The sequence below is a fragment of the Coturnix japonica genome, chromosome 8 (assembly GCF_054131305.1).
Source record: "Coturnix japonica strain WE chromosome 8, WE-NBRP24, whole genome shotgun sequence".
NCBI lineage: Eukaryota > Metazoa > Chordata > Aves > Galliformes > Phasianidae > Coturnix > Coturnix japonica.
The window spans coordinates 7,258,844-7,276,691 of record NC_140670.1 but is presented as its reverse complement, the minus strand read 5'-3'; the positions used below and the strand labels follow the sequence as shown (position 1 = coordinate 7,276,691).

General features: G+C 41.0%; 1 protein-coding gene across 7 annotated transcripts in view; it reads left to right on the top strand.

Annotated features, from left to right (window-relative positions):
- The window catches only part of CCSER2 (coiled-coil serine rich protein 2), a 133,943-nt gene extending 127,307 nt beyond the window's left edge, over positions 1 to 6,636 (top strand). For 5 of the 7 annotated variants that reach the window (XM_085553921.1, XM_015865996.2, XM_015865999.3 and 2 more), the window contains one exon: positions 1,394 to 6,636. In XM_085553921.1, coding sequence (XP_085410047.1) covers positions 1,394 to 2,233 — 840 coding nt within the window. In that variant the 3' untranslated portion in view covers positions 2,234 to 6,636. The remainder of the gene's footprint in view (positions 1 to 1,393) is intronic. The other 2 variants (XM_015865998.3, XM_085553922.1) reach the window with 1 other exon arrangement.
- The last annotated feature ends 11,212 nt before the right edge of the window (positions 6,637 to 17,848 follow it).

Sequence of the window (17,848 nt, the reverse complement as noted above, 5' to 3'; positions counted from 1 at the left end):
GTATGCAGCAGAACTGTGAAGGAGAGCTGTGGTCCATCTGTTTGGTGGAGACAAAACCTGCCTGTTCATATTCATTTCAGAGCCTGATGAAGAAACTCAGCCTTCCACAGGTATTTTCTAGACTGTAGGTAGTTAGAAATAAGGTTAAACTTATACACCTTAATTTAAATTGAAGCACTGCTGTTATCTGTAAAAATAACTTGTCCTTTTTGGAGAACTGAAAGTTACATCAGTCTTCTGTGGTAATGGGTTCCTCAGCTACATTCTCCATGATTACTTGCTTCCCTTTGTGATCCAGAAGTAGCACTGGCCATTTTCTTGTCCAATACTGAAATGTCTCTTCAGGCAAAACGTAACGTCTTCATCAAGTTATCTTTCTCTCTTTGGTTATTAGTGTAGCAGTAGGTGATCTCCAGCTTCACATATACTTTGTTATACTGTTTTGTTGAAGATCATTTCTTTACCAGCCCATTTGAATTCACTTCAAGATAGAGCAGCTAACTAAATCTATTCAGTAACCTAATTATAGCATACCTGTATCCAATTTATTTTGCATCATTTATGCAAAGAAAATGTGCTGTAAATTCATTTGCTTTCCCTCCTGCATGCTTGCTCGGCCCCAGCAATGGTAATGACCTTCTGCTGCCCTTGGGCCATCCTCTCCCTATCCCAGATTTTACCCAGCAAAGAGGCTTATCTCTATTCATGACGAAAGAAAGATGCAGTGTCAGAAAACTGGGTGAGAACTGTAAAGGGACAAATCATCCTTGTGTTTATAGCAATGTATCATACCTCCCTGGATTTCACTGGGGTTGTTTCTGCTTACTGTTACATCTGTGAAGGAAATTAGAAGTAAACCATACTCCAATAGAAGGAAACCTTATTGAGAATGAATATATTTTATATAAACTCCTTTCCTGTGTGTACAGTATGTAGCAATGATGGAAGTTCTGGGATAGCTAACTCTAGTATGCAGCATTTAGAAACTAAAAGATGGATAGTCTAATAGCTGTTGCATTTGTATAAGGATTCGGATCAGAATTGGAATGGTATTTTTGTATCATTGTCAGGATGTCCTGCAGACTAAGGCAAAACCATCAACTAAGCCTCTTTTGTGTTTCTTACTTTACACTGTTATTTATTTATTTATTTATTTATTTATTTTTGTCTTTATTATTGTGTATTTCAGTACTGGTTTAACTTTTTCCACTTAAGTTACAAGTCATGTTTGTACATGTCCCATGAACCATCCTATTTTGCCAAAGTAAAAAGTTTTACTTTCATAAAAGATATACAGCTGTTACCAAGCATCCAGTCAGCATACTTTGGGTTCAGAATGTTATCTGATGCTTTCTTTGCCTAACATATTACTGCATTCTTTTCTCTTTAACAGCCTCAAGTACTACAGCCTTCCAGCAGCCTTCCCAGTTCCACAGACATCGTCCAGGGAAAACTAATAAAAACGCCACATATCGAGGCCCGCAGTGAATATTCTAAACATGGTGTGCATGAAAATGGCAATCATCAGAATCAAAATGCTGCAAATATATCTCTGAGAAATAGCCTGAATGATGTAAACACTTCAGTGAACACACAGTTAAGCATAAAGGATGAGAATGCGTTGTATTTGGAAAATGTGAAAAATAAATGTACTGAAGATGTGAAAAAAGAATGTACTGAAGGGGAGGTGGCAAGTGAGAAAGAAGGTACGTTACTATCTCATTCTCGTCTTCAGAGCTCTACACGAATTGATGCTAGAGAGGTGCGGACTGAGGTAGCTGTGAAAGGTCAACCCACATTCACATACCAGGCTTCTCGGCCAAAGACTTCAAGAATCGCAAAGCCCCCAACTGCTTTAGTGCCTCCTACAATGGCCATACTCACGAGGTCTGCAAATCATTCCGCTGCTTCCAAGGAACCTGAGCTTCTGCCATCAAGTAGTTCGACTCAGCTACAGCCAATGTCTGGTCCGGATGACCCGAAGGGTAAACAGAGTCAGAAAGTGTCTAAACTTCGCCCACCAACTATATCCTTTGTTAAACCTAAGCAAGTGAGCAGTCAGAAATCCACATCGGTGTCTCAAGAGCCTCAAAGCACCTGCTTGAAAACTAACATCCCAAAGCCACAAGTACAGAGAAAAGAAAATGTGCAAACACAGAACACCGCTTTGCATTCTGGGGACAGTTTGCCCTCTAGTCGGCATTCCCGCCTCCCTAAACCAAAGACGCATTGAGAACATGCCTACATCTCATTGGGTGATGTCATATGTTAAATGGCTTCCTCTGTATTGACAGCCATTGAGGCTGTTTCATCCACAGCCTGCAAATCCTGGGTGAATAGCAAAAAGAGCATTTTCCTTTCATGTTTGCTTATTCTGCTTTTTTGTTCTGAAGCTCATGTTATGAGCTGTGCAGCAGTTCTTGAGAGTGTTAAATTATATTGTAATTCTGTATTAATGATTGTATTGCACAGTGATCTTAATCAGTACTTAAGTCTGGTGACCATAAATACCAGAATGCTGCACTATGTATTCCAGGAGGGCAGAAATGATATCTTACCTCTGTTAACTTGAGTAATTAGACAATTAAATCACTATTCTTGGTTCTGAGGACTCGTTAGGTTAGAGTGGTAGAAAGTTAGAATTATTAGCAGATGTTTTATTGGCCATAATTCTGACTCTGTATTCCAGAGGCCTATGCAAAAATCCTTGTATTTATCATTATCTGAAGACTGACATATTTAATGTTATTTAATCTGATGGGTTGAGTGGTTTGTGTTGTTTTTGCTGTAATCTGAAGTTGCTCTGTTCTTTATTTATCTAGTTTTCACTCTTCACAGACAACAGATTTCACATGGTGAAATGGATCTTCTCTCTTAAACAGCATCATTTGTTAAGATATCGTGGTATGTTTTTATTGTGTGATAGGCACATTACTGGGTAGATTCTCAAAACGTAGCGCTAAAGGTATATGTGCAAAACCTTGCAGTACAGGCTCTTATGAATTGATAAGTAAGGAGCCTGTGGGAATTAGGGATCCATAACACCTACGCTGAGGTTGCACAACATGCATTTTAATGGATATATTTTAACTTCTGTCGTACCGGTTGTATTTATTGATTTCCGTTTAATATTGAAAGACTCTGAAGTACCTGACTTGAAACATTTGCACAAACTTTGCCATATGTGTAAGGATTTGAAACTATTTTACGTAATAAAACTTGTATTAGAAAAGTGACTATTTTTAAATAATAATAAATTAACCCCATTTATTTGTCCTTATCCAGAGCTGGTACTCTAAGAGTTTTTCAGAGATGTGCATTTTCTTTTGGGAGTTTTTCTGTAATTATTTTTTTTCCTTCTTTTTTTTTTTCTTTTTTGTAATTATTCAAGAAGTGCATGAGAAAGAGCATTTGGGGGTGAAATAAAACAAAATCAACATTCTTTGGCTCCCTAGGGTAAGTTTTTGGGTTTGTTTTTAAGTGGTGTGGAAACGTGCCCATCATGGTGCAACTACGGGACCATAACACATGAGCTGTGAGTTGAATACATGCGTATCCAGTCATGTGTTCTAGAAACAACATTGTGTCCCATCTGCTCTTCTCCTCTTCTTGCCCATCACTGAATAGTAGATATTAATGTTTGGGGGCTTGGGGGTTGTTTTTTCTGTTCTTGTATTGTTTTTAATATAGGCAGCAGAAAGCTGTTACAATTCACTCAAAATCTGTTTGTGTACAGCGTGTAATGAGAGAAAAATGAAATATGATAAAAGTTTGTTCTAGGCTTTGACCGTAGGACATTGACATATATTACAGTGTTTTCTTTGAGAAAATGAAGTGAATGGGCGTAGACATTTCATAAATATCTTCCACAATTACGTTGTGTAATATCAGCCCTTTAACTCAGGGTATCCATATGGATACTTAGTTGGATGGGTAAAAAGAGAAAACACATGCGATTTGAATATGTGCATAGTGAATGTCCCCCAAAGGTTTGGATTCATCATGCTGTAAATTCTTCTACTGGCCAAAGCAGTAGAAAAACAAGAGGTTTGGGGGAGGAAGAGTTCAGGGTAGTTTACATTCCAGAACTACTTCTGAGAATCTGAAGTAAAAGGCCTACGGGACTCCCTGGTAATTGAAGGGGCTTTGCTGAAGAGAATGTAACCAAGAAGTAACGAGTAACAGTAACTGCTGTAATTAATACAAGATGAAAATAAGTGCAACTCCAGGTTGCTGTTACAAATCTTCTCCAGAGTTTTTCTTGTTGAGCTCTGGGTTAGATGGCCTGCAGTGTAAACGTGTACTTTTGATAATGATTTTTTGCATATTTCCCCAATGAGCTCCTGGCAGCTGACTGTGTTAATCAAGAGTTCAGAAACTGCCGAGGGAATGGTCAGGTTCCCGGTTTGTTTTCTGGTCCGTATAGATTTCTGCGGAAGGTTTTTATGTTCACTTTCCTCAAAGAGAGGCTGATTTTATTTTTGGTTGTACATGATTTTATGTAAAAAAAAAATAAAATAACTCTTTTCACATAATGCTATTGATGGATTTTTCACCATGAATTTTGTTGCTTTCTCTTCTGGAATTGTCACCAGTCTGGCTTAGTGATGTCAAAGTTTTTATGTTTACATTTAAAAGAAGAGATCTCCATCTGTCTGCACCTTTACTGAAAACTTGGGAACGAAGCAGAGAGATTACTGGGGTTTGAATAATACAGAAGGTGGCTCTTTATTTTCAGAAGAACCAAAATACATTATTCGGTGTTTTTTCTTCCCTGTTAAAGGAGCGTAGATTGATACTTTTTGACGCTAATAAATAGCACTTGTCTGTTTTGTTCTGGAAGAGTAGAGAGAGATTGAGCTGGAGAAACTGGGATTTGCTCACAGATGAGACAGATGCTAGTCTGAAATGTTTGTATTCGGCTGCTAACCTCACATCCCTGTAAGGTATTTTAGCTCTTCTGACTTTCCCAGGGAAAGCTCTGTTGCATGTATAGCAAGTCCAGAGTATGAGCAAAGCCTGTCAGCAGATGGGCAAGGAGGAAGAGTGGCAGTGAAGTGAAGTTTGAAGGCTCGCTTCAGTGAAGGACAGGAGTTGGGGGAAGACAGGTAAGAGGGTGTTATGTACAGCTTGTAGAATGGGGTTAAGTAAGTATATTCAGGTAATTTATCTACCTTATGGAAGGTGCAGATATATCATCAGTACTTGTGCAGATTGCTCTAAATGCATAAATTATTTTATATCTTTAAATTTTTGGTTTTTTAGATGATGGCATTTTTTAATGTCTTATTCTTTTGTTCAGTATTCACAGAAGTATTAAACTACTGTTCAGTATGTGTGTACAGAGGCAATTACGTGTTTTAACAAGTGAATAAACACAAAAGAAAAAACAGAATTGCACTTTAAATGAGCTTTATCGCTTGGAGTTGTGCCTAAAATAATCTAGATGCCTCCTGCTGAGTATGGCTTTTGTTTGAAACTAATTTCCCTGCTAGCGTTACCGTTTCCAAGATACCTTCACATCACTTTCACAAGATTGATATGCACTCGAGCATGTTTTAGAATAGTCATGTAGCGTACTGAGTTTTTGTTGTGCGATGGCTTTAAATCTTCTGTGGAGTTTTAATGCTGCTGAAGCAGCCGGTTACCTTCCGCTTCCCTGAAGCCAGAGCTTCATTTTGCTGATCGAGGCCAAAGGCAACATTTTCTTAGGACTAACATTGCCCTTTAAAAAAAAATAATGGTCCCAGCATATCTTTTTGTTGGAGAAAAATAATAATTGTTAAAGAAAAAAAGTGCAATACTGACTGTTAGAATTCCTGGAGTTGATCACAAAAGCCCTGCAAATCCAAAACCGCACTGAATTTTTCATGTAGTTCTGAGGAAGGTGGGTTCTTGAGACTCACTGCTGTGAGAGTCGAAGTTAGATGTAGCAACTAGACTGCACCGTAGCTCAGTAAAGTTCACTTCATCCTTGGTCTAAATGCCCATTTGTTGTAATGACGCTGGAAATCTGGTTACCATTTGCGTGATTTACTTTGTTTGCATGTCATGACCATATGCGCGTTCTATTCTAAAACCTCATACTTGGGTAGGTTGCATGTTGCGGGGGGAGGGGGAGAGAAGTATTTGTTTTTGCACAGCACATAATCCTCTTATTGTGGACATTTTCTTGCCGTTCATAATGGCATTCTGTTCTTGAATTGGGCTTCCGTAACTATTCCTTATCTTGTTATAGTGGCTTTTTCTGAGCAGAGTGGATTTAATAATACATGATTCTGGTGGTAGGCCTCAGTATAGTAATCTTAACAACGCTATTGAGGAATTTCAGTCACTGTTGTGGGAAAGCTTCTAGCTGCCTACTCAACTATAAAAGCATCATAATAAAAACAGTATAATTCCAGTGTCAATGAAATCTTAAATTCAGTACTAGCTAAAACAAGAGGTACCCTTACTATATCTGCTTTGTTGGTTTTGTTGTTGGTTTTTGGATTTATTTTTTTTTTTACCCAGGCCAGAGTAAATATTGTATATTGGGATTTGCTTGTAAAGTTGATTTAAAACCCTGTATGTAAAAATTCTTTCCTCAATGTTGCTCTAGTGAATAAAAATAAAAGTCATAATTCTAATCAGTCACTATTTCTCCTGACTGTTCACTTCATATATATGTATATATTTCTCTCTGTCATTGAACATGTAGAATTATGAGATGGAAAGGGAGGTTAGGGATGGTAGCAGTGGCGGGTGATTCTTTAAGCTTGTGATTATGTTTTCTTATGGACTTGTCTTTCTTCAACAGACCTGCAGCTTTTCCCTCTGACTTAAGGCATGAAAGCATTTAGAAACAGACAAAAGGCATAGAAAAGCTATGAACAAGGACTGATGTGGTTAGTTTTTAAAGGTATGTTATTTCAATTCTAACGCACACTTGAGAAGAGCAGACGGTTGCGTTGTAGTTTTATCATGTAAACTAGTTAAATTGATCTCTTATTATCATAACTTTTGAGTAAGTTGCATATGGCTTCTATGTTCAAACACAAAATTTGTAAATTCCTTATCTGAGGCCCAAAAACCTGATTACATACTCCTCTCTTGCTTCAGCTGGGTTAGTGTGCTTTTAATTGCTTGACGAACAACACTGTGTTTTAGTGGTGTCTAATCATGTCGATGTGATCACCAGAAGATAAGTAGCTGATGCAATGACTATGTCATTAGCACACGTAAAAGTTGTAGTTCACGTGGTCCTCCCATTATTTCTTCCTTGCCATCTCCCATCCAGGGCCATAGGCCTTACAGCAGTGATGTGCTTGGCCTCAGAGCATGTTCTGCTCATGCTGGAACACATCTGCTCTCCTGTCATTGGGCATAACGCTATGTGTGAGAAGAAAGTGTGAGGTGATGACACTTCCTGCCTTTTGAAACCCAGAATCAACATCTTTGTCAGTTTTGCTGGTACAGAAATGACTGATTTTCACGAGTACAATTGAATATTGCTGAACCACAAGACAAGTTATTACTGAACCACATAGTATCAACCAGATTCTGGTTGCTGCTTTCCCTGGGTTACAAATATCAGCTGTTCTTTCAAATGAAAATTGACTTTTTGCAGAGGACATGGAACGTAAGTACTGCAGCTCTGAAAATATCATTACGTATTTGAGGAACTCATAATTTGGCAGTCTGAAAAATTAGAGGAAGATTTTCTGCTACCAGTTCCAGTTGCTTTCTGTGAAATCATGGCCATTTAGAGTCTTTGGGTCCCATACAATAGATGGAGTATTTCTGTATGCTTAGTTCTGATGATAGTTGGGGATTTTAGTATGCAGCTAAAGGCAGGACTAATTGCTTGTATAACGTAGCAGAAACTAATTTAAGAGTGATTCCAGACTTTGGTTATTCCAAGGTAGAGCAAAAGCTGACAACTTAAAGTTATCAAAGTAAAATCCTTCCCTCCATCACCACCAGACCTGGCAAATGCCCATCTTAACAGGGTTTCAAAGCCATTATTTGCAAGAATTCTTAAATGTAGATGTGAGGCAGTGAATTTCTCTATGTAAATTATGAGTACCACACCAGGCAAATTACACTGACATTACGGAGCAACAGGAACCTGCCTCCCCAGCTTCCTAGAGGGTCCCAGAGGCTTATATTATGCTTACACCAGAAAAAGTTGCAACTTAATGGTGTTTTTTTCTTTTATGTTATTATAATTACTCATGTTTTGCAAAGCAGCTTCTGTGTTGTTAAGGCTACTGTAGGTAACTCCAGGTTCAGCCCTGCTCCTTGTAACTTGTACTCTGTTAACTGATCTGGGTTGTTGCACTGTGACCTGACAGGTTGCTGTCTTAAAGGAGAGCCCTTTCTAAGAGATGCTGTATCAAAATATGGAGCAGAAAAGCAGGTACAGCTACAAGACACACAGCAGCAGGTTGTCAGGCTGAGTTGATCCTACCACGATGTGAACTTATGTTTCTGGGAAATCTGATGTTCGAACCATATGCTTCTAAGTGCTGCAGATTTGGTAATTCTGTGCAGGGAAGCTTAATGATACACAGACTCTTTGCTAATAACACTCTTGTGCATTTTATGTTGGCATTCAACTCCTTACTTCCAAAGAGTCAGTTAAGGGCTGTGCATGCATGTTGCATGAAAAAGCTGTGAAGAGACAAGAATTGTGTCATTTTAATTGTAAATGCATAGGTAGCTGGTGGATAACAAGCAAAACTATACACTTGCTGGGAAATCTCTTGGAAAAATAAACTCCTATTTGCCTCCTTTGCCTTTTCTGATCGGCTTAAACATGAACTCGTACTGTAAACTTTCTTGATAGCAAAAACTTGTTGCCTTTCCTCCTTGAATGCAGAGAGCAGGCTGCCTTTTGCTCCTGTCAGCAGCAGAGGGCAGTGCAATGCAAGCAGATGAAAGATGCACGTTTACAAACGCGTTACCGTGTCAGAGCGCCTTCCCGGCTATAGGTGGGGCTCTATCTATATTAACTCGCTTACTGATGTTCATCTCATCGCTCTGCCCTGTTTGTTTAGATGGAAAGGCCCCAAAGAAAGATATACTGATTCTTTTATTTTTCTTCTCCTTTTTTTTCTTCAGTGAGCAGAAGCAACATTGCGCAGTCAAGAGAAGCAATCATCTATTTGGAGGGGGAGAGAACAGCGGACACTGGTAACCTTAACTGAAGCATTCGCATCATTTGAACTGGAATAACTGAGCTGGCTTTCCCTGCTTGGTCTCTATGATAGGCTGGCCTTGCTTCAGCCAGCTGTATTTATCACGCAGTTCACTGACTACTTAGGCTGGAAATACACAAGGGATATGGGAGATAAAGGCTAAATGTGTAAATGTGTTCACAGCTCCAAGCCTTTGCAGAATCTGTAACCGCTCACTGAGTGCACCAGGTCTCTCCTCTGGAGACAAAGTCCTGCCTGGGAAGAGTCTTTCTCTTCCCTCCAACAACTTGCTGTGCTGGCCATCACTTGTGAGAAACTATTAAGGGAGAATGTGTGCATTACCTTTTAAAGCAATCATATTATTTCAGGCTATATCCACTAGAGGGTGTTTTGGGGTCTTTTTTTAAAGCAGGGATGCCAAACAACCACAAAAAGAAACCCAACAACGAAAAAATGTAGTCTGTAGTAACTCCAAGACCAGAGGTAGAAATCGTAATAGCTGTACCTGTCCCATCTATAGCACAATGCATATTAGAGTGTAGGCACTTGCTGACAGCACTGCGTTTCCAGGTATATACCTGCCTCTTGTAGACAGACATTTATGTCTCCCCTTTCCACCCTTACAAAATCTGCCACAGACAACAAGATGAGGACGCAGGAATTTGTATGTTTATTCATACAAGTATTCTGACCACACTTTCAGATCTCGGATGATCAGAGGGCTGGAACCCTAAGAGGAAAGGTTGAGGGAACTGGGCTTGTTTAGTTTGGAGGAGAGAAGGGTGAAAGACTGTGGCCAACCAGTACTTGAAGACAGCATATAAACAGGAGGGGGAATGGCTGTTGACAAGCATGGATAGTGACAAGGGGGGATGGCCTTAAACAGGGGACAGGGGAGGTTTAGGTTGGATATTAGAAGGAAGTTTTTCACACAGAGGGGGGTGACACACTGGAACAGGTTGCCCAAGGAGGCTGTGGATGCCCCATCCCTGCAGGCATTCAGGGCCAGGCTGGATGTGGCTCTGGGCAGCCTGGGCTGCTGGTTGGTGACCCTGCACATGGCAAGGTGGTTGAAACTGCATGAATCTTGAGGCCCTTTTCAACCCAGTCCTTTCTATGATTGTTACTTCTCCTTTTACATCTCCAGTTTGATTATGTGTCCAGTCTGCCCTGAGCTGGAATAATGGAGGAGTGAGGCAGCTGAAGTGCTGCAGCACTGTGGATCTGACTGTACTAGGTTAATTTTTGTCCCCTTTAGAATATTTCCTTACGCATATACAGACTATCACCTGCCACACATCTCCACAGTCCCTCTGGCTGTCAGCGGAATCAATTCATTTAAATGAATTTCATAACTTATTGCTACATACAGGTTTCAGTCCAATTACTTCAAGAAGTCCTGAACTTTTTCTCATCCTTTAAGAAAGAATTGCAGACTGCTCCTGCAGCCGCGTGTTTGCTGCACGCTGAGCAGCACCGGGCTCGTGTCGCTCCGGGCCTCAGCAGCGCCTCGTGCGGCCCGTGGCCATTTTAACTGCGAGCCGACGGGCACGAGGAGCTGCGGGCTGAAACCGCAAGTACCTTCAAGAGCAATAAGTGTGCGTAGATGTAAGGAAAGGGCTGTGGGACGACACCTGATGTGTGGCCTGCTGCTGTTCCTGGGGATTTCTGGAGGAAGGACGACGGATTGATGTTGCTCGGGGGCGTTTTGCAGCCTGCGAGGAAGAGCTGAGGTGCCTGATGTTGCATAGGGATTCCTGGAGGTGAGTGTGATTCGTGTGGGACTAAAAGCTTCCTGGTGCTTCTTAATGGCTGCTACTTTCTCCCAGTAAATAACGAGAATGGAGGAAAGGGAGAAAAAAATATTCAGTTCTGAGGAAGAAAATGTGTTGCAAAACCCAGAAAGGTGGCTTTTATTTAATTTGATTTTTATTTTTTATTTAACAATCTCAGTAATAAAATAGACAGCATCAAAGAGCACAAACGCATCTGTTTTAGAAGCTGTCTCTTGCCCATCTCTTGGTTCTGCTTTAGGCCGAATAGAAGTTGCCCACTGAGATTCCCCCTCCAGCTTGTTCTCCTTGGGGGTCTTAGGAGTGTGAGGCTCCTGAGCTGAAGCTCATTATTATTAATTAAGGAGCAGCTCTTTTCTTGACAACCTGAGGCACAGCTTCATGAATCAAACGCTAACAGTGCCGAGATGATCAATGAGGAGGGGGTTCTGCTGCTTTCCAAAACTATAACCAGGGGTTTAGAGTGTAGTGAAGATCTGGGGTTGTTTGTAAGGTAATTGCCGTAAGATTGTCCTTTATATTTGAATGACTGAGAGATAAGTGCCTAGTTTTTAATTTGTTTTTAATTCTCCCTCACTCTGGGGGGTGGTGGCTGAACACATCTCCAAATGTATTTATTGATCTCTCTTCTCAGCTCCAAATTGTTCTCTTAGCAGCCTTTATTACATGTTCTTCTCTACTACGTAGGTGATGAACATTGCTTTCTTTATAATGGAGAACTAGAGAGGAACAGTAAAACAGCAGATGAGAGTTTTGAGCTGTTGCTGAGTTGAGTTTTGTGCTCTTTTTTTCCCCAAATACTCATGTATTTGTATTCTTCATACACAGCTTATATGAAGAAGCCAAAGACCAATCATTTCTTGTGGAGCAGAGAACTGAAGGGTCAGATTGTAAACTCAGGCTAAGTGTTTGCTGAAGGCCCCCTACCAGAAGGTCTTAGTATTTTTCTTAGTAGACTGTAGTGGCTTCTGCATGTGCTGCCTATTGCATTGCAGATTCAGTCCAAACTCTTCTTTTTCAAGTCTAGTTAGAGATAAGGAAAAGTTTTCATCTTGAATTTAGCAGAACATGCACATCTGGTTCTTTCTCGGTGCTTTGGACTTGATGACCTCTAGTAAATAGCATTGCTGGCCTGGAAGTGACTGTAGCAGAGGCATGTGTGCTGTCCTGCTGAGTGTAACTGGTCAGGGGATGCTTGGCCATCAGCAGTGGCTCTCTGTGTCCCCTCCAGTGCCAGCACCAGTCATGGGTATAGTTCAAGATGGAAACTGCACGTCGTCGCAAGTCAGAGAGATTTGTATGTGGGCTACTGAAAAGTCTTTTAAATACTCTATCCCACTGCTAGTGGGAGTTGTAAGGAAATAAACTGAGAAGTGGAAGAGAGTCAGAATGGATTTTTCTCATCTGGAAGGGTGCAAAAGTGTTTGTTGCTGTCAGTGCACCCCAGTTGTTTGGGTGACCAGCTGTTCTTGGGTGGGAAGAGGAAAAGACAGATGCTCTTCTGCCCAGTTCTGTCAGTAATTGCTTTTCCTGTGCTTTTCTGAGTGCAGTCTGAAGACGGTGCTGTACTGAAGATGGCTTGTGTCAATGAACAGCATCTTGTGAGAGGTAGTGGCTCACTGCACTGGGCCAAGCTGGGTCACTATTGGGTTGTGCTTGGTGATTAAATCTTGGAGGAGCAGCTAAGCAGTTTGATCCCTTGTGTGCATGTAGTAATTAAAAGAGCTTGTAATTAATGGAAAACAGGGAGGGAAGTCAACTGGAACCTGTCAATTTTAGATGTGTTTTGATGGTGAAGGTTTATGCAATGAAGCAGGTGGGGTTGCCTTTTACTACTTTTGTAGGTCGAAGCTTTTCATGACCCTACAAATGGCCAGTGAGGCTTTTGCAGCTCTATTGGATGTACTTGCCTTGCCTAACCATCAGGAAATAAACAGAACTCATTATCTATGTTGGACAAATCTAGATTTTTCATTTTACCTGTAAATGTTTGAGGTTGCTTCCTCAGTGATACGAGTAGCTATGAATCTGTGGAGAGGAGGGAATCTTCGGTTTAAATACTTATGCATTTCCTTGGCAATGAGAAAAGCCTACTATAATAATTAAATTCCAATGAATCCCAATAAATTCCTCCCCTCATTTTTAAGACTGCATTGCAGAACACTTGTTGTTAACCAGCTGCTGTAGTTAGTCACCTCTGTAGCCTGCTAGGTGATGACAGTCTCTTTTCCCCCCTCTGCTGTGGAGATATTGGAAGGCTTGTAATCAGTCAGCAAAATTCTGTGCTTCTTTAAGTACTGAGATCCCAGACTCCCATTCTTCACATTCCTCAAACCCTGGGCATGATGTGGAGTGCTTGGCTGGGCTTTCTGTGGAGCTTAATGCCACTATCTAATCTTGGAACATAGCAGGCTTCAGAATCAAGTGAAAGGAGCAGAACATCATTGTGCATAGAGGAGGGGTTTGTTTTAGGTGGTAGGAGGCGGAGGGTAATGAAATCAGTTCAGCAGTTATTTTGCAGCAATGAAGCCAGTTCAAGTGGTGGTTTTGTGTATTATACTTTGATTCCACCAATAGTGTCGGGTATACATTACATGCTTTGAGATAGGGACATGTGCTGCAAAAACAAAGTCAACTTCTTTTACTTATATGTTATGGTGAATTAATTGAACTGAATCCAGGAAATTGGAACAAACTTGAGCAGGCCTTGAAGGACAGAGCCATAGGAGAGAATCCAGGCCAGAATCCTGCAAGCACATATGGGAAGCTACTGTACATCTGCACAAAAGCATACAGATAAAAGAGATCTGAGGGACAGGAGTCTGAACTGTGAGCGAGTGTATACGGATGTACACTGTCTGAGGATGCATGTCTGAGACAATGAAAGGAGCCGGGGATGAACTTGTACAGGTATCTAAAAGGTGCTATAATCAGACAAAGAAAAAGTGATGGTTTTTTTTTTGTTTGTTTGAGATGGCATAAGGATGCTGAAATGGAGAAAACCAAACTGGAACATCAAACAAGATACTGATTGTATGCAATTTCAATTCACATACAAAAGTGAGATTTTGTTAGGAATACTTAACTGCTAGATGACAAGCTTTAGTAAGCCTATACTGCTTATCATGCTTATCAAGTTGTGTATTGAAAACATTTGGCTTATTTGATTATATGTGCTGATTTGGACACGAAACTTTCATTTGGGATTGTCTGGGCTATGAATGGCAGAGCACAATTAGGGAACCTGCAGTATTTACATACCACAGTGGCTCTATACCTTGCTCAGAAGCTTATCTGACAAAAATCTGTTGAAGGTTATGGTCTGCTTTACTTCCTGGGCAGGAAAATTGAGGTATTGAGAAATTCTGAATTTCTTGTATAACTTGACATAAAATAGGTTGGTAATTTCCTTGTCAGAATTGCTGTGGTACAAATGACACTTTCAATGGCTGTTTTGGTGCGTTTGTGTGTTCTATAGTTATTGTAAATGTGAAGGCTGCTCTTGAGCATGGGGGTCATATCAACTGAGTTGCAAGAGGCAAAGTGAAGGGTACAATCCTACTTGCTGATGAACTGAGGTTTTAAAAGAAGAAGGCTTCCCAAATTAGACTGCGGTATTTTAAACATGTTTATTCCCAATGCAAAGCTTTTGTCTCCAGCGAGTTCTCTCCAGAGAAACAGAACTCAAAGGCTGCCTACTTGCAGTCCCCCTTTCATCACAGAAAGATGTGAAACAGACCTCTCATGTTTTCCCTTTATCCCCCAGTGCTATGCTACTGAGCAGCCATTCTGAATGTTATACAGTAGGGTGTCCATTTAGGTTTTGTGCACCATTTATTGGAATTGGGTGTTTTCCTTGCTCTTTTTCTTCCCTTCCTTCAACAGAGGCAAATAAAGGACCTGTAGCTTACTATCTCAGATTGCTACTGTACTGGGAATCACTGCAGGACTCAGCAGGTCCTTAAACAACTTCAAAAGTAACCGGACATGTTGGTAGGAGTGAATGCGGTGTGATTTCTGTTATGATCTTTCCAGGGACTTGTTTCTCTAACAGCAAGCCTGAATTGTGTGCTCTGAGCATCCAGAAGTCTACATCAATTAGGAGAATTAATCTACCAACAGCTTAAGAAAATAGTTGATGATGTGGCAGTAGATGTTGAAGCCTCCCACCAGTATTTCATTACATGTTGTTGCTTTGTGACAGGTGGCAGCAGAGGGGCTATCTGGCAAATGGTGTCTGATGTGAAAGTTTGTCAGGACCTAGTGAATCAGCACAAGGTTAAAGGTGACAGTTTCCTGGACCATATCATTAATGGTGATGAGATGTGGTATCACCTCTATGAGCTGGAGTCAAAACTGCAGTCCATGAAGTGGTGATGTGTGAATTCACCATTGAAGGTTGTACTGATCAAGAGACAAGTGAGGCTCCAAGGCAATGGAAGAAAGTGTGTCAACTTTGTCCAGGACCGTGTAGTCTTGTCTATATCTGAGATAACAGCCTCGTTAAAGTAAAATGTCTTCTGTACAGTTTATTACCTTGGAAGATACTTTTCCCTGCTCTTCATGGACCCTGTGGAGTGAGAACCCAGAGGGTCTTAGCCAAGATAGGGGTTGCAGGATTTCCATGTGATGACTTGCAACCAGACAGCCTGCAGGGTACGCCTTACCTCGGCAGTCTCACAGAGAGAACAAGTGTAAAAATGAATAATGTAGTGGGCAACAAGCTGGAAAAATAAAAATATCGATCTGTTTTTGAAGATCAGAATAAACTATAAACAGAATAAAAGCTTTGGAGGTTTCGGTACCTTTACCCACATCTGGGAAGCTTAGCAGGGTTACAGAAGAAGCGGGGCTCCATATAATGGAGAGTGAAAGGGAGCTGCCTATTTTTTTCTCTTATTTTTTTCTTATTCTACCCATCATCTTTCATGTTCTTACTGCTCTGTCATTGCTTAGCCTCCCTGTCCCTACCCTTTTTGCTTAATTGTTGAGTTATGGAGGAAAACTCAGGCAGTTTTCGAAGACTTTTTAAGGGCTTTCACTGCTCAAATCTTGCTGATCCCTATGAAGACAAGCAGATTTGTTCCAAACTTGGAAATCCAAACAGGTCAGGTGAAGCTGAACCCCAGTTGTGTGGTGTTGCAGGACTGAGGATCTGTTATCTGAATGCTAGAATGTCCTATTGTATGGGAACTGCTGAGTCACGGCCTGATCCACTGATTGAGCACCTGTGGAAAGGACCTGGTCAGCCATGGGAGCATAAGTGAGAGTCATTAACTGTGTGAGTGGAAGCTGTGGAGCCTGGCTGCACCTCTCTTAGACCTTATTTAAGGGCTGACTGCCACCAGGGAAGGCTCTCTGGTTGTGGATCTCTCTCCCTGTTGGAGTTTTCCCCTGTGAGCCTACATCTTTGGAGATGGGTGAGTGTTCCTTTCCTGTTTGTCTCTTCTGCCATTCCACCACTCTAATCTTTCCAACTGTAACGCCTACAAAAAGCATTCTGGGTGAAAAGGCTGTGAGATATACTCAGTAAAGAGTGAGCAAGTCTTTCCTAGCACAGATCCCACTCTGTTTGTGGACTTGGTATTCCTGAGAGGTGAGCTGTATTGAGTGCCTGTAGTTTTCATAAAGCTGGTTGGGGGCTGGAGCAGGAGAGGCTGAAGGAGCTGAGTTACTTTAGCCTTGGAAAGGCTGTGAGGAAGAGATTGTACTGCTAAAAACAGAGAGAATCTGGATTTCTCCCAGACTGATTTTTTTCTACTTTGTTTTTTCTTCTAGCATTCCTATGCGTATGGTACTGAGTGCACATTGTTCCTGCTCCTTTTGGCTAACCAGTATTAAAAGTCCAGTTGCCAAAACAGTCTGATGTATGAATGAAGCCTGCTTCTGCCATGTGAACTGTCTGGAAGCATCACCTATCACGGAGCAGGAGGCGTGCTGCTGGGTCTACCGTGAGCTCCAGCTGTTCATCTTGTGAGTACCACAGTGTTAGTGTTATAAATCAAAGAACTTTCTGTAACACAGACAATAACAAGTTGCACCATAGCTTTAGCCTGTATCAGCAAGTGGCAATCTTCCCATAGGGTTAAATGCATCCACATCTTTGGGTTCCTGTTTGCAAGTTAGTTTCACATAACTATTTAATTCAGTTATGGTGTTGTCTATCTGAACAAAGTTCCTGAGTAGTGTGTGATACCGATGCTTATGAGGTTAGAAGGGAGCTGTGCTGGATCTGAATTGGAAAGCAGCAAGAGGTATTAGGGTGGTAATATCAAATCTGACAGAAAAATGAGAAAATAAAACAAGCAGGAAAAAAAGCACGAAAAGAAAACTGTTAATTCCAAATGGTAGCCTGAATCATGGAAAACAAATGGCAATATTGGTTATGGATGAGTTCTGGTCTGGTGAGATTTCATTTTAGACATTCTGGTATGGGTGGGATAATGGATATTATAGGTAGAAACCATGATTTTAATGCTGTTTCTTTTGCTGATTCCCAATTTAAATAACACAGCACTCACTATTGCCTGCATCAGAGGACTGCTGGTTTCCAGTCAATTAACAGATAGGTCCCAGAGCTGAAATAAAGTATAGATTGGAGTTTAAGTTGGGCTAAACAGGTAAGGTTGGAGGCTAAAGGCTATTTGAAGTTGTGTGGCAGCTGAGACTGGGCCCAAGGTCCTTGGCTTCTAAATTAACTGCTACAGCGGAGGAGAAGAAATGGTGCTGTCAGCTGCGTGCTTGGCAGAGACTGTATGGCACTGCCTGCCTCTCCTGCAGAAAACTGACAGCAGGATCAAAGCAGCCTAAGGTAGGGTTCCTTGGGCAGTCATTATTATTTTCAAGTAAATATAGACTAGTCATAACAAGTCT